General features: G+C 39.5%; 2 protein-coding genes across 13 annotated transcripts in view; both read right to left on the reverse strand.

Annotated features, from left to right (window-relative positions):
• rg (A kinase anchor protein rugose) overlaps positions 1-16107 on the reverse strand; it is a 466509-nt gene that overhangs the window by 418240 nt on the left and 32162 nt on the right. The gene's annotated exons all lie outside the window — the stretch shown is intronic.
• The window catches only part of LOC109033572 (uncharacterized), a 186413-nt gene that overhangs the window by 5740 nt on the left and 164566 nt on the right, over positions 1-16107 (reverse strand). Inside the window, exon 1 of one of the 3 annotated variants that reach the window (XM_019046245.2) lies at positions 2937-3575. The exons of the other annotated variants lie outside the window; for them this stretch is intronic. Coding sequence (XP_018901790.2) covers positions 2937-2993 — 57 coding nt within the window. The 5' untranslated portion in view covers positions 2994-3575. Of the gene's footprint in view, positions 1-2936; positions 3576-16107 lie in introns of those variants that run through there. 3 annotated transcript variants of the gene reach the window in all.

The following is a 16107-nucleotide window of genomic DNA, read 5'->3' on the forward strand; positions in this document are numbered from 1 at the left end:
TGAGAAAGCGAGTGGAATAGCTGCACAGTGCTAAAAGAGCTAGCTATATCTACTAAGAAAGACACCTCGGGATTAATCAGTTCAATTTGATTCTCCTTTTTCCTCCTAACTCCGTTTTGTCTAGCTTCAGGGTGTCTACCAAAAAAGACTGGTCAAAAATAAGTACTTTTAGAGTACTTTTTCAGTACATTCTCAAGAAATTCAGTACCTCCTCCAACGGAAAAATTCCGTACTTTTTCAGTACCTCTCACGAAACTAGAAAAATTTCAAAAATTTGAAATTGCGACAAAAAAGACAAAAAATTTTAAAAAAATCCGGACCTTTTTGCGGAATTTCCGCACTTTTTCAGTACTTCCGGACCACCCTTAAAAATCAGAACTATTTCTTTTACCGGAACCGGACTTTCCGGAAATTCCGGACTTGTAGACACCCTGAGCTTAAAAAAAAGTGTTGTCGAAAGAATGTAAAATTTTCTAGCCACAACTTATAACTTGTAGATTTTGATAAAGCTCCATGATTTTTTCACTGGCTCAAGGATTCACGGCCAGCTGGGAGAGCTCTTGATTCGTCGTTTCTTTGACGAAGAAACGTAACTCCATTCCAAGATTGCGAAATTGACTCAAGCAACTCAATTTTTTATAAGAACGTACCTGCGCAGTTCTCGTTGAAAATTTGTCTGATTTTTGCGAGAGATCAGAGAAAAAATCAGTGAAATTTTCAGCTAAAACCGCCCAAGGTTCTCGTGGTAAAAATGCAATTTGCGAGAGGTAATTTGGAAATATTGAAATGTAGTTATGATCTTTCATGTGGGAAACGACGAACCGTGCATGCACTGGAAACAAAAACACATTTGGACTCTTGAAAACATTGACAAGAAAAAATACTCTTGATTCTATCGGATTTTTGCTTGAATCAAAACGAAATCCGCTTAAATTAAGAGGCTTGGTTCTTGATTTAAGCTTAAATCTGATTGAATCAAGAGAACTTCTTCTTGTCGATGTTTTTAAGAGTCTGGACTCTAGATCCAATGTGTTTTTTTTTTCCAGTGTGGGGAACTCCTCACGACGCGACGCGTAGCTGGAGATAAAAACCTCGACAGAATTTTATTTAGACGTTCGGAACTTCTCCAGATGTTCTGTCCGGTTCTGTTCCATCAATCATCGACACCAGATTCATCCGTCACCGTAACCGAGTTTCGACACTCAAATAAAGTGCTAGACCGTGAGGGCCGGGTGTGAAGACATTTTCCGAACCTCCAAATAAAATTCACTTCACGGGGTGTTCCTTAAAATAGGGAAAATGGGTTCTAGGTCAAATCGATAAATTCCACGTTTTCTACGTTTCAGTTACTGCTAGGATTACTCGGAAACATTCAAAACATTCGCCTCTGGATCATGATTATGGAATTTTCGAGATATAATTGTCTTTCGAATGAAGTCAAAAGTTCCAAGTTCATTTTACCATCGATACTGAAACTTCTTTTATATAGTGTCGCAGACCAATAATGAAATCAGGCATTTTGTCAAATGCCTTGGCAGATAGACCAATTTTGACGGTCTATAAAATTTTGTGAATTTATGGCGAAGAGCTGACACTTTTTCGCTATTTTTGGAAAAATAACTCATCAACCTACGAACTCTTTTTGTCCCTTCCTCTGCAATTGCTACTCATATTTTTAAATGTTGAAATTCTAAGAACTCTGTATTTTACGACATGCTGAAAATTTCAAGATCAGTGTCTCTTCAGGATCTAGAAATTTTTTGAAATACTATTGTGTGTGCAAATTTTTACCGAGCATTTTTTCTTGTAGGAGCAATGAATTATTCTGTCTGAAATTAGGAAAAGAATCAGAATTTCAATCTAAATTAGAATATTTGACTATTTGTCTAGGCATTTGACAAAATGCCAGATTTTACTATTTGCCTGCGACACATAGAAGTTAAAAACGGTGCTTTCGAATTTACTTTGACGAAACTTGCATGACGATTTCCTTCTTACACGCAAACAAATATCGTCATGATGAACTTAGCGATTAGCCTATCAACCTTCGTTTTCTTAAAAGAATACTCAATATGCTAAAGTTCACAATAAGTAGAAGCGGTGGCAATACAAGAAACAAAACTTTGAGGTTCGGTCGTCATATTGATTTTTAACAGGTTACAATTCTTCCTTTGAAGCCAAGCTCGAGGAAGATAGTAAAGATGGCGTGCCTGATTATTATTAAAATATGTATTCGCAGGTATTCAAGTTACACATCTTATCTGCACCGAAAAATACAAGTAAGAGTGTGTATTTAATGCACTTAATTAAAAAGCTCATTCCAGGAATTCGGCACGATTGTGGCTTTTAAATGATTCTTAAAAAAACGGACGAGAAAAAATACTAAACTCTTAGAGATAAAGTATTCTTATTTCTAAAGGAATGTCTTAAATAAACGGAACTATCCAGAATTTATTCGTCGTTACATCTATTTCAGCCTATCGTTTGAGTACTACACCCCTTGTGTAACTTTCAATGATTTTTTCATAGTGTTGAATGAGAGACTTGTAATCTGATTTAGGCTACGGCATAAAAAAATGGACTGACAATATTGCTCATAATCTCAAGACTCTTGATTATCAAGAAATCTTATTTTCAAAAAAAAAAAAAAAAAAAAAAAAAAAAAAAAAAAAAAAAAAAAAAAAAAAATCGTAAACCGCGTACATCCACCATCTCATCCATATCTGCCGCACATCTATTAGTGCTCTATTTATAGTTTTGAACAAGATAGGGAATTCGCGTTTTTAATTAAAGGAGAGCGTAAAAGTATGGATTTACACTACTGATTAGATCCTCTCGCAAAAAAAAAAAAAAAAAAAAAAAAAATGTTAGGCCTCAAATATTGGAAATTATAACGTGACGTTCCGGCGCCGCAAGGAAATTAAACGAAAACTCACCAAATTAACACACACGAAAAACGCGGCGAACACGGAGCAGACTTTCGCAATCACCATGCTCCTGACTCACTGCATTTACGGGCCTGTCAGCCTGCAACTTGAGAGAAGTCAATTTACCACGCGGTGAGCCTATGCGCTCACTACGAACGTAGGTGGGTTTTTTCTCAAGCAAAAAAACCGATAAAAAATTACAGTTCATCACTTTAATCGTCTGGGACTTTTAGCGGTGAGCAATACAGATGTTGCATTCTTTTGCAGAGATTAAAAATAAAGAGTTTCCTGATGCGTATTTTCCACTTTGAGCGTATTTGAGAAGTTGAGAATACACGGGATTTCCGCATGGAATTTTCGCGGGTTAGAGCTTTAGACCAGTGGCGTGGCGTGCTTTGCGATATATCGATTGATCTGCCATTGAAACCTGTGGTAGAGGATCGATGAACAGGGTGTTCGCAGCGAACACCTTAATAATCGATTCTTTACCACGGATTCAAATGGGGAAATATCGATGATCGATCATCACACCACGCCACTGCTTCAGACATCAAATAATAATCCGCCAATCTGAAAGATACAAAAGAGCCGCTGACTTTGCAACTCCGCATGCTGTTTTTCAGTTATTTTTCCTGGTTTTCCAGTTCTATCAACACCCTATGCTTTCAACTGAACCGCAAGGACGGTAAAATTTAAATAAGTACCGACAGTATTTTTTCCTGGCCTTTTCAAAAAAAGCTCTTGTGATAGAAGCCTACAATGTCAATCAATCTATCTGCTGAACTTGTTAATTCGTATGCTAGAGGAGATGTTTCTTGCCTTGGTGACTTTTCCCTCACAGTCCTCACTTATTATTATTTTTCAATTTCTCTTAACCGCAAGGCTATCAATGGGTATGCTTTAATGATTTCAGATCAGCAAAAATAATAAGTTCTATTCAAACACTGATTGTAAGTTCCTACGTCCAGTTTTAAATGAGATATTGCCCTTCAAAGATTACGGTGTATGACGTCATCTACCGTAATCGTGCATACCGCGGTTTCTTCCAACTTGTTCCAATCGTATCGAAGTGGAACAACCAATTAAAATACATCAAAAACTGATGAGCCGAAGGTAGAAAAAACCATGATATACTATACCGCAATGGATGACGTTATGCGCGATACTTTTCCGCGGTATATCTTTGATGATATTGGACATAGGAACTAGGCGTTTGGACGGATCTGGATATTTTTAAGCTATCCTACAAACTTAAACCATCGAAATGCGAGCCTGCGACTAGTATTAGGGTACCTATATGGCTAGAATACGGACAACGGACATATCGAAATATGGAGCTCTTAGGGCCCAGAAGGGCAATCTTTCAATAACGAAAAATGTCGCTGCAAATCTGCAGATTCCAAACCAAGAAGAGCAAGAATGTTCATAAATCAACGTTATTCCGCAAAAATGAGTTAATTTATGCAAGAACTAAGTCAAATACGTGCTTTCCACACAACGAGCCGTAACAATTGTGATAATAAAATAATTGTATACTTTGACTTCATAGGTTGGCTGCCCTTTTGGGTTCTACAAGCTCCATGTCCTAACCTCAAAATTGCCGACAAGTCCATACTCTCCTTATACACAGCACTCTAACTGGAACAACTCATCAGTGCATTTCCAGATTTCCGCCTGAAACAAAAATACGCGAGAGTCCGACAGCAGCTCGGAAATTTCGGAAAAAGACCCCCCTTCCCGTCCCCCAGGATCCCACACGGAGCGAGAAACGGGATACATCGGGGGGTCGGGGTCGCGAAGTGGTGTCAGGACGTTATATTTGATTTCGGAGCCGAGCAAACGTCGCTGCGCGGAACGAGGGGGTTGAAGGGGGGCGGGAAGGGCGAGGGGCCGCGGGGAGGGGATCAATTGCGGTATCGGTGGAGGAGTGAATTTGTCTTCACAGTTTACTCGATCAATCATAGCATCTCGATGGTGTAACGGGCAGAGCTCTGATGACGACGCCAGGCATCCAAATTACCAGGGGCGAGGCGTGCTTGGCGATATATCGATTGATTCGCACCATTCAAACCTATGTAAAAAGATCGATTATCAGGGTGCTCGAAAGGAAAATCATAATAATCGACTCTTCCCCGTAGCTTCAAATGGGATAATATCGATAATCGATGTTCACGACTCGGCACTGCAAATTACCGTCCCTTCAGCCTTCACGCTCCCGTCTCCGTTTGATGAGACCCCGGTTCATTTCGTCGCTCCACCGACGTAACGGCGAGTCTTGGTTATTAATTGAGCCCCGTAAAGCATAGAGGTAAACGGAGAGCAGGGCTCACGTTGAAACTGAGGAACGCCCTTACGTTTAAGGAGCGACGATTGAGGTGCCGTGCCGTGCCGTGCCCACACGTGTCCGAGGTTAGGTGATCAACTGCATCCGTGCATATGCTCGGGCATCGGAATGGACCAATGGGTTCGGTCATAAATTAGTCATCACGATGGACTGATTTAGTGACTCCGTCATTCGATATTCGGTACATTCGATGGTTCCATCTGGAGCTAGTGGACTGATTCGATATCGATCGCTTCGCTGCGCTTTTTGGGAGAACACAATTGGACTACGTTTTGCAATTTGGAACTATAAATTCTAGCCCGGTTTAAAAACAACGTACGTGCCATTAGTTTTCCTATGCACATATAAATGTTTTTCCAGAGGAGCCAGAATTTATGGTTCCAAATTGCAAAATGCAGTCCAATTCGTCTTCTCCCTCACGAAAAAACGCAACTACATTCCGATGCTGTCAAAATTTCCCTCAATGATTTACTCCCACCAAAAATATAAATACAAAAGAAACAATTTTTAAGGTTTGGAACATTTTAAGGTAGGTTCGTATCTACCTAAAAGTATGTCAAAAGCGTAGACTTTTTCCTTCCGTATTTCACATTTTTTGGTGCAGATTAAATCATCGCAATTCCTAGCAAGGTCCTACTTCTGAAGTTACACTATTGAATTTTAATTTAGATTCGTTAAAATTGTCCTTTTAATGATGCTATACTGAGAATCTCCTCAAATCTACCTTAATTACGATGTAAACCTCAAAAAACCTGGGCCTCCTTTAGGGAAAGAAGCTGTTTAGGAAACAGATATGAATATGACTCTAAAACAGTCTGTACGCGAGAAATAGCATCTTAATTCTACGACTGAGGCAATTTTCGGTAAAAGGGTATATGTGACTTGAGATGTTGTTAAGATTGTGCAGCGTAGTTCTCCAGTTGTAAGTAAAACTCATCCACTAGTTCTGCCATTTTTTCCCCTGAATCCGCTCCGAGTTTTCCCTCACTATTATGTGGAAGTAAGTCAACTAAGAATCAAATCATCTGCTGCAACCCTGGTAGAAATTGGCAGTAGAATCTGTGTTCCAAAATACCACAGACCTACAGCCGGCTGTAAGATTTCCAATAGCTTCTATAGCCGGCTACACAATTTCTTATAGCCTTTTATAGCCGATGGCGACTAAGCAATAGCCCGGCACTATAGTGTATGCTAAACGTCACTAATTACGGATGCTAAGACTTGATGACTTTTTGGAATACTGCTCTCTTTTTGGGCCGTAGTATCTTGATTTATTTTGCCATGAAAGCTCCGTACTTTTGATGGATGCCTGCCATTCCTAATATACTAGAGCGCCTTCAGTTTCGCATGATACCGTGCAATACCTCTGGTGTGAAATAGTTGCTTCAAGCGCCGTGACACGCTGCGGTGCGGCAGGCGGGCAGCCAGCGCGAAACGCGCATTGGCGCCTACAAACCTAACAGGGATACTTCACGCGTTGCGCAATGCGTGAAGTATCCCTGTTAGGTTTGTAGGCGCCAGTGCGTCGCCGCGCCGCTCCGCTTTGTGTTAGGCTCTAATATTTAATCTGGCGGAGTCAGCGTTATTCAACTCATGATTTTGAAATTTTTGCACATCCTGTATGGAACATTCTCATTTTAATTGATGAAAAAAAATATGTATTAAAAGAAAATATAATGTGTGTTTCGTAAATATTAAGGTGGTTCCGTATCAAACTTAATGATTTCCAAATCACACGATTTCTACACAATTTCTTATAGACTTTTATAATCGATGGCGAAAAAGCAACAGCCAGGCGATAAAGTGTAAAACCCGGCGATAGGAAATATAGCCCAGCTGCATAATTTTTTATCGCTTCGTATAGCCCGGCCGTATGATTTTCTCCGCATTCTACAGCCAGCTATATTAGTTTCTGTAACCTTCTTTAGCCGGCTATAAGAATTCCTATGGTATTTTGAAACGCTGCTCTTATCGCCAATTTTTACCAGGGAGACGCTGTAAAAAATTGCACGATCTCAACAGCATCGGAAGTCTCATACGCCTTTTTCCCGAAAAACAACCCAATGAGCTTGTTCAGCAATTCGTAATTCTTGCATTTTTGGAAACTAGAGAGTGCACAGAGTTCACAGGAATTTTCCCCGATTTTTTTGAGCAATATTAACCCACGAAATACGAGTCCAAAAGTCCGTATTTTGGGCTCCCATTTAAACGCGCGCCGCTTGGCCCATCTCAAAATGGCGCCCATTTTCTCCGTCCGGCGGTGGCCACACTTTTGACCCGGCGTGCCGGCGAGGTACCTCTGCATGCCTCTGCCGTGTGTGGGTCGTATAAACAAACGAAGATTGATAACACAAATGATCCAAACAACTCGAAATCTCTTAATTTTAATTAATTTAAATCCATTTTCGACTTCAACCAAGCATTTGGCAATAATATTCATCGTATTTTACAACCAGGAGCCACGGCCTATCGGCTCATTTTAAGGTGCATTCTGAAAATCAGTCTTACAAGTCCAGTGTCCAAACCCAGACTTTCTTCTTTTACTTTTTTTGACCATTCTCTTTTCATTTTCGCCTCAAATCAAATGTTTTGCAGTTTCTTTGTCTTAAGTATGTGGTCCTGAATTCATTCAAGAGTTAGAAGTTCACCATTTATTTAGTATTATAGCCTTTTAACCTCTCAAGCTTTACCGATATGATCTCATGTAGTTCGAGGTTTCTTTGGCCCAAACCAAGTGATTACACATCTGATGTGTGTCTTATGGCTCTTCAAATTCGCAGTTTAGAACTAAATCAGAGACTACAGTTACTTAATCCAGTTCTGCTCTCTTGTTCAATGTTTGTCATAAGTGTTTGTTCGTGTCTGTTCTTTATAAGTGACCACTGTAGTGCATATACACAGTTATGCTATCGGTACAGGTATTATTTCTTGTTTTCTACAGTCAGGACTTTCTCTTAAGCGCAATAATTTACCAAAGAAATTCACCTAGTTGCGTAAATAATTTGGTGTATAGATATTCTGTTAATGTCTCCTTGCGGTGATTCAAAGTTTCTGAGATCTATCACAAGTGGATTTTGCATTTAGACGGTCACTCTTGTCTGATAAAATTACTGCTCTAGCAGCTTCAAATTTATACTTTGATCTCTGATTCATCACTAAATGACACTCATGCGGTGTCATTTATCTTTAATCAGTTCAAAGCTATTTCGACAATGAATCATCAAAGGTCCGATCGAAGAAGGAATTTTCTGGTGAGTGCTGCGGCTGAACCGACATCACAACTCTACTATCGAAAGCATCAACTTATAAAAATTTATCAGGAAGTGGTAATGGTAAGTGGAAATCATGGTAGTGCTCGCTTCTTTCATGAGCAAATTGTGCGCTCAAAATTTCAAAATCTACTCACCTGCATGTATATTTGAAGAGGAATACGACATGATATGTAGCAGGCTACACTTCATCTATGAATAATACGTAAATTTGTCTTGAGAGCATTCTTAGGAAACTTCCACAATTTTTAGTTTTGTTCCTGAGAGAAAATTTGGAGACGACTCTGCTGGTATTCCCAGGGTTTTTTCAGAAATTTTGTACTTCATAGGTATCATCAAATACTTAAGTATCAACAGATATTGTACAAGACAGAAAATTTATTTGAGGATTCCTGCTAGTATGTTGTGTTTCCTGCAGAAACAAGGCTCATCATATTTCATGGAATGAAGTAATCAAAAACTACTTACTTACCTACAGCTTGGTCAGTTTCATGTCTTCCTAGAGTGAAGAAAATATTTTTTTTTTCTCTCTATTTAAGAATTCAGGGTGAATCAAACCTGTCCAACAAACATTTTAATAAAATCCCTTTGTTCAAAAACACCTAAGAATCATTTCAATGGTAAAGTTGCCAACGATTCTTGTTAAAAGTCCGAAAGTCGGCTGGTTTACTGAATTTCTCAGGTACAGATGGATGGAAGGATTTTGAAAAGACATAGAATTACATCCTCCCATAAGAATAAGTCAGGAACATGGTTAAGGTTATCTGGGGATGACATTTGTAACATTTCGTTGCATGATTTTATAATCGAAGAGAAACAGAAAGTCTGAAACTTTGTAAATCTACGTTAGTGGTTTTCTAGTTAGGCTATGACATTGATATGCTCGTTTTGTTATCAATTAATCTCCACAAAGGTAAGCATACTTACAAAAACTGTACCACAAGAGATGCGAATGTAACTTGTGATACCTAAGTGACTTTACAAATCTTACCTGTTAAACTACCAGCTGCCCGATTATTGAAACTATGTCAGCCCGACATGAAAAGACATAGCCCTATCATATCCATGCAATATATTCGAATTTGATGTCTTGTCAGGTTGCTCTAAGCCTTCAATAATCGGCCTGCTGATTAGTTGCAAAATATTTCCACTTCCAGACGAATGATCATGTCTTGGTTGATGCTTTCGATAGTAGAGTTGTGATGTCGGTTCAGTCGCAGCACTCACCAGAAAATTCCTTCTTCGATCGGACCTTTGATGATTCATTGTCGAAATAGCTTTGAACTGATTAAAGATAAATGACACCGCATGAGTGTCATTTAGTGATGAATCAGAGATCAAAGTATAAATTTGAAGCTTCTAGAGCAGTAATTTTATCAGACAAGAGTGACCGTCTAAATGCAGAATCCACTTGTGATAGATCTCAGAAACTTTGAATCACCGCAAGGAGACATTAACAGAATATCTATACACCAAATTATTTACGCAACTAGGTGAATTTCTTTGGTAAATTATTGCGCTTAAGAGAAAGTCCTGACTGTAGAAAACAAGAAATAATACCTGTACCGATAGCATAACTGTGTATATGCACTACAGTGGTCACTTATAAAGAACAGACACGAACAAACACTTATGACAAACATTGAGCAAGAGAGCAGAACTGGATTAAGTAACTGTAGTCTCTGATTTAGTTCTAAACTGCGAATTTGAAGAGCCATAAGACACACATCAGATGTGTAATCACTTGGTTTGGGCCAAAGAAACCTCGAACTGCATGAGATCATATCGGTAAAGCTTGAGAGGTTAAAAGGCTATAATACTAAATGAATGGTGAACTTTTAACTCTTGAATGAATTCAGGACCACATACTTAAGACAAAGAAACTGCAAAACATTTGATTTGAGGCGAAAATGAAAAGAGAATGGTCAAAAAAAGTAAAAGAAGAAAGTCTGGGTTTGGACACTGGACTTGTAAGACTGATTTTCAGAATGCACCTTAAAATGAGCCGATAGGCCGTGGCTCCTGGCTGTAAAATACGATGAATATTATTGCCAAATGCTTGGTTGAAGTCGAAAATGGGTTTAAATTAATTAAAATTAAGAGATTTCGAGTTGTTTGGATCATTTGTGTTATCAATCTTCGTTTGTTTATACGACCCACACACGGCAGAGGCATGCAGAGGTACCTCGCCGGCACGCCGGGTCAAAAGTGTGGCCACCGCCGGACGGAGAAAATGGGCGCCATTTTGAGATGGGCCAAGCGGCGCGCGTTTAAATGGGAGCCCAAAATACGGACTTTTGGACTCGTATTTCGTGGGTTAATATTGCTCAAAAAAATCGGGGAAAATTCCTGTGAACTCTGTGCACTCTCTAGTTTCCAAAAATGCAAGAATTACGAATTGCTGAACAAGCTCATTTCTGTCGGAAGTCGCGGACGGTTCGTTATGGCGAAGACGAAACTCGGGGTTGACAATAGCTCCTCGTCTGAATGCGAAACTCTGGCGAGAGTGTTGGATCCGCCGGAGTCGGAACCGGGGCCAAAGAATCGCACGTCGTGTCGTGATTAGCATAACAAAGCCGTCTTCTAATTAACCGCAAGTTTCATTGCAGCCCCCGACCCCGACGCGGGGGCGTATTGGTTATCGAGATTCCGCTCTCATCCCGGGTCCCGGGGAGCTCTATATTACGAGACGGGGAATCGCGATGGGGTTTGAATCTTGAGTTCGGGACTTCATGAAGGCTTTGACAGGTCGTCGGTCGTCTCACCGAATAAGATAACTCGGATTATCTTGGCTCCAGTCGGCTTGTCGGAACCGAATTCGATATCAATGAATAGGAATGAGCGATAGGGGTTGGGTCATACCTTCACGGAAAGTTTTCAAGGCACGCAAGTGTCATTGGCATGGATTTCTATCGTACATTACGTCAGATTAGCCTTCAGGAGGCTAATATGAAAAGGGTTATGGAAGAATAGAAGAAAGGAGTAGTAGTGGTTGTAGTAGTAGTAGTAGTAGTAGTAGTAGTAGTAGTAGTAGTGTAGTAGTAGTAGTAGTAGTAGTAGTAGTAGTGGTAGTAGTAGTGGTAGTAGTGGTAATAGTGGTAGTAGTAGTAGTAGTAGTGGTAGTAGTAGTAGTAGTAGTGGTAGTAGTAGTAGTAGTGGTAGTAGTAGTAGTAGTAGTAGTAGTAGTAGTAGTAGTAGTAGTAGTAGTAGTAGTAGTAGTAGTAGTAGTAGTGTAGTAGTAGTAGTAGTAGTAGTAGTAGTAGTAGTATACGTTTATTTGAAAGCAGTGCCTAGCAGCTAGGGTCACTAACACCTCTGTAGTTAGGTTGAAGGGTTTGTTACAGAAAAGGAAGCACATTTGGTAGATAGTAGTAAAAAATAAGAACGTAAAATATAAGGACTGGATGGAAAATAGAGGAAAAGAGCATAATAATGGAGTGTTAAATAATGGGAAAAAGTAGGATGAAGAAGAAGTAAGGAAAGAAGAAGATGAAAAGGAAGAGGAAGAAGAGAAGGAAAAAGAAAGAAAAACAGAGAAGAAGAGGAACGATACGAGGAAACATTCATTTCTTTTCTCCTCCAGCCTTCCTTCGTCCTCTTTTTCTTGCTTTTCTTCTCTTCTTCCCCTACATCTCCTCAACTCCTTCTCTTCCTTCCGAGTGCGTCCTCATCCGACATGCACAGATTTAAAAAACCCCTAGTTATATGTGTGTGTGTTAAAGGTTTAACGTTACAGTTGGAGATGGTAGAGAGACGGGATTCCATTGGTCGTGAAAGTGCGTTCACCGCATTGAAAGCGTCGATTCGCAATGTAATGGAGCGAGCAGACGTCACTTTCGAACCAACATATCGGGAAGATGTGGAACTTCTGCTAAAGAAGGATTTAGCAATTTATTTGACGATAATACGTGAAATTATGCGAAAAATACGACGCCCACTCCCCATGTTGCCACTCATTTCGTCTGTGAAGGCAAGAAAAACTCCACTTCATATGGAACACAGAAGTGGGTAATCTAAGTTTTTGGTTATAGGAAGCGCACCTCGATGCAGACGACCAAACTTTAGACCGGTCATACCTACTGATTCGTACAGTGGCGTGGCGCGAATTGCGATATATCGATTTTTATGCCATTCAAACCCATGGTAAAGAATCGATTATTAAGGTGTTTGCTGCGAATACCCTGTTTATCGATCCTTTTCCGTAGGTTTAAATGGTCAATCAATCGATACATCGCAAAGTAACCCACGCCACTAGCTTCGTACTTCAAACGGAAGAATTCTTTTACCTGAACCGAGCTTCGGGTTTTGTGACCAAAAACTTCGATTTCCTGACACACCAACTTCAGAGTTTTATGAAAACCGAAACTCGCCCTTCGAGACCGGAATTTCTTTCTTGGATACGACGTTGTAGATCAAGGCACGTTTTTTTTTTCGTCCTTTGGGTTGATCTGACACACAAAAAAGTAGAACAGAGTAACATCAAACACGGACATTTTTAACTGTGCACGGTCGACCTGCCGTCGAAGCGGTAATTTCCCGAAATGAAAATTCTCCGGCTTCCGCAGAATTCCCTTTAATTTTCCATGAATTTCTGTGTTTCTAATTCCCTCTCTTTCCCAGGGTTTTTTTTAGCTATCACCATCCGAGCAAGTCTACGATCAGCTCAAATGGATCGCGTTTAGTAGAAAAGAACCAAGCTACATCAGCTATTGCTGAATTTGACTGGACAATTTTATATTTTACAAAAAAAACCTTGGAACGGATTCCTTAGAAAATTTTAAGGAATTTGCATCGTACTATGCGGAAAATCAACTGAACTTCGCACAAAAATCGGCACAGCCGTCTCCGTGTACAAAATGAAATTGTCCACTTTTTTTCAATAGCCAGGGTGTCTACTAAAACAGGCTGATCAAAAGTAAGTACTTTTACAGTACTTTTTCAGTACCTTATCAAGAAATTCAGTACTTCCTCCATCGGACAAATTCCGTACTTTTTCAGTACCTCTACATGACGAAATTCGAAAAATTTCAAAAATTTGAAATTGCGACAAAAATGACGGAAAATTTAAGAAAATTCCGGACCTTTTTGCGGATCTTCCGCACTTTCTCAGTGCTTCTGGACCGCCCTTGAAATATCAGTACTATTTTCGGACTTTCCGAAAATTCCGGACTTGTAGACACCCTGATAGCTGATGTAGCTTGGTTCCTTTCTGCTAAACGCGGTCCAACAGAACTGATCGAGTGAGGTTTTGGAACGGCCGCAACGGCCCGCGATTCCCAAAAGAATCTTCTTCTTCTTCTTCTTCTTCTTCTTCTTCTTCTTCTCTTCTTCTACTAACGACTAGGGCAAGGCCCTGTTTGTCAAGCCTTCGAAAGCCGAGCACAAAATATTAAAAATATAATAATTATCTGTAAAGATTCGTCAAAAGAATCACGTTTTCAATAGGGTGGAGCGTTTTTGGGCTTTTTTTTTATTTTGAAAATGGACATAGCACAGTAGTTGTGAAATGGTCTAAAAGTAACGCCTGAATTTTCCTGAATTTTTTCGTCAACGTTTAGGCCTCCCGGATTGACGTTGACGTCAAAATTAGCGGAAAATCCGGGTTTTTTGACGATAACTTGGCAACAATGGCAAATACGACAAAAATGCATAGAATCAGAGTTGTTGGAAATTAAATTTCCGACAAATCACTTTCTTATCATTTTTTCTGTAAGTGCAACCGTTTTAGTGTAAAATTCGAAAACCCGTATTTTTCCGGATATTCGGCACAAATTCTCGTTCAGTCCGGGAGAAATACGGTAGAAATACGGGAGAAAGAGGGCTAACTCGGAACAAATTGCGTGATGGACTTTTCCTACAAGAATACCATCATCGGATTGGCCTGAATAACACAAAACATACAAAATGTTTTCCACGGCTCCACCGCGGAACACCCCTTAAAATTCCTAAAATTCAAAAAGGCGGCCGTGTTTAGATTATCAAGCATCAAGGTAATTTAAAATGTGCATCTCGTGTGGTATGAGGTGTCGTTTCCTATGTCTTTTTAGTCGTAAATTTCAAATATAGTGTTAAAAAAAGCCCCTGGTCAAACGGGGTGCATCAAATCCAGGATGGCGGCCAACTTTGAACGGCGGGAGGGTACCTTATAAAGTTAGATTAGTGTATTACATTTTAAATTGAAAGTTAGGTAACAATCTCTGGATAATATTGGTTTAGCATTTTGATTAGAGGTTCAAAATTAAATTGTCTTTTATAAGACCTCATCTATGATCCGATGAATGACATCTGGTCAGGAGGCGTAAAACTGGCAATCCAGGCCGAATCCGCAGGTTACTAGGGTTTAAGATTGACACAATTTTTGCGTGAATTTAGATAATTTTGTTCGTAAATTTTAAATTTACAACAGAAAATGCCCCAAAATCGTGCGGGGTCTCCCGATTATGGGATAAGTGGATGACTTCTAAATGTGAAGGACAGAACAGAAAATTTCAAAGTGTGATAGTAAAAAATCTTTTAAATAAATCTAACAGTTTTCTTAAATGTTCACAATTAATATTACTCCTCAGTAAGAGCTGAAATCGAGGATGGTGACTATCTCCATATGAAGAATCAATAAAATGGCACTACAAAATAAATGTACAATTCAAAGAGAGACTGCTGAATAAGCGATATTTACATGCAATTGAGTTACCTATTACTAAAAGAAAACGAATGAAAAATGAAAACATTGATGATTCATACCACCGGATGATGTTCCTCAGTATATTTTTGAGGAGTGATGTCGTCAACTTTAGATTTTAGATAAAATTGATTTTTTCTTTTATTTCGTCATGATTCTCACGTGACCTAATTTGCTTTATTCACATTTCGAATAAAAAGAGTCTTGGTTCTCGGGGGGAATAAAAGGATTTTAAACGCGGATATTACTTACACGGAAATCGGTACCTTATCTTCGAAGATGTATAATAAGACATATTTTAAAATAAGACGTAATGCTAAAAGGAACTATGTTGCACGCAAACACCGTTCAGATATTGCCTTCCAGCATTATACCTACACCTCTGGTTAACACTACTGCCTTTTACAGGCAGTCGTCGTGGATTTGAGACACCCTGTTTGACCATTCATTTTCCACTTAATTTTTTACTTCACATTTTACCAAAATTACACAGGGAATAATACTTCACTTCACTCATTGCGTCATTATTTAACTTGCTTAAGTCCTCCCACCCTTCAAACTTATCAGTCTTTTTTGAGTTTTGTGCAGCCCGATTGACCAGGTGGTATTCATCACGTCATACTGGAAATCTACGACGAAAATTACGATGAAACAACCAAAGCATGTATCGGTTTGCGATGCTGCAGAATTCTTGGAATTTTCAAACATTGCAAACGAGATACCTGGTTTGGGAATTTCGCCGTCGATATTCTTTAAGGAACTAATACCTCACTTGACTTATCACGCGAAGAAGTGGTACCAGGACGAACTATGAGGGGGGAATGTGAGGGCATATGGGACAAACATACCCTCCCGCCGTTCAAAGTTGGCCGCCATCCTGGATTTGAT

This window comes from Bemisia tabaci, chromosome 4, assembly GCF_918797505.1.
Source record: "Bemisia tabaci chromosome 4, PGI_BMITA_v3".
Lineage (NCBI taxonomy): Eukaryota > Metazoa > Arthropoda > Insecta > Hemiptera > Aleyrodidae > Bemisia > Bemisia tabaci.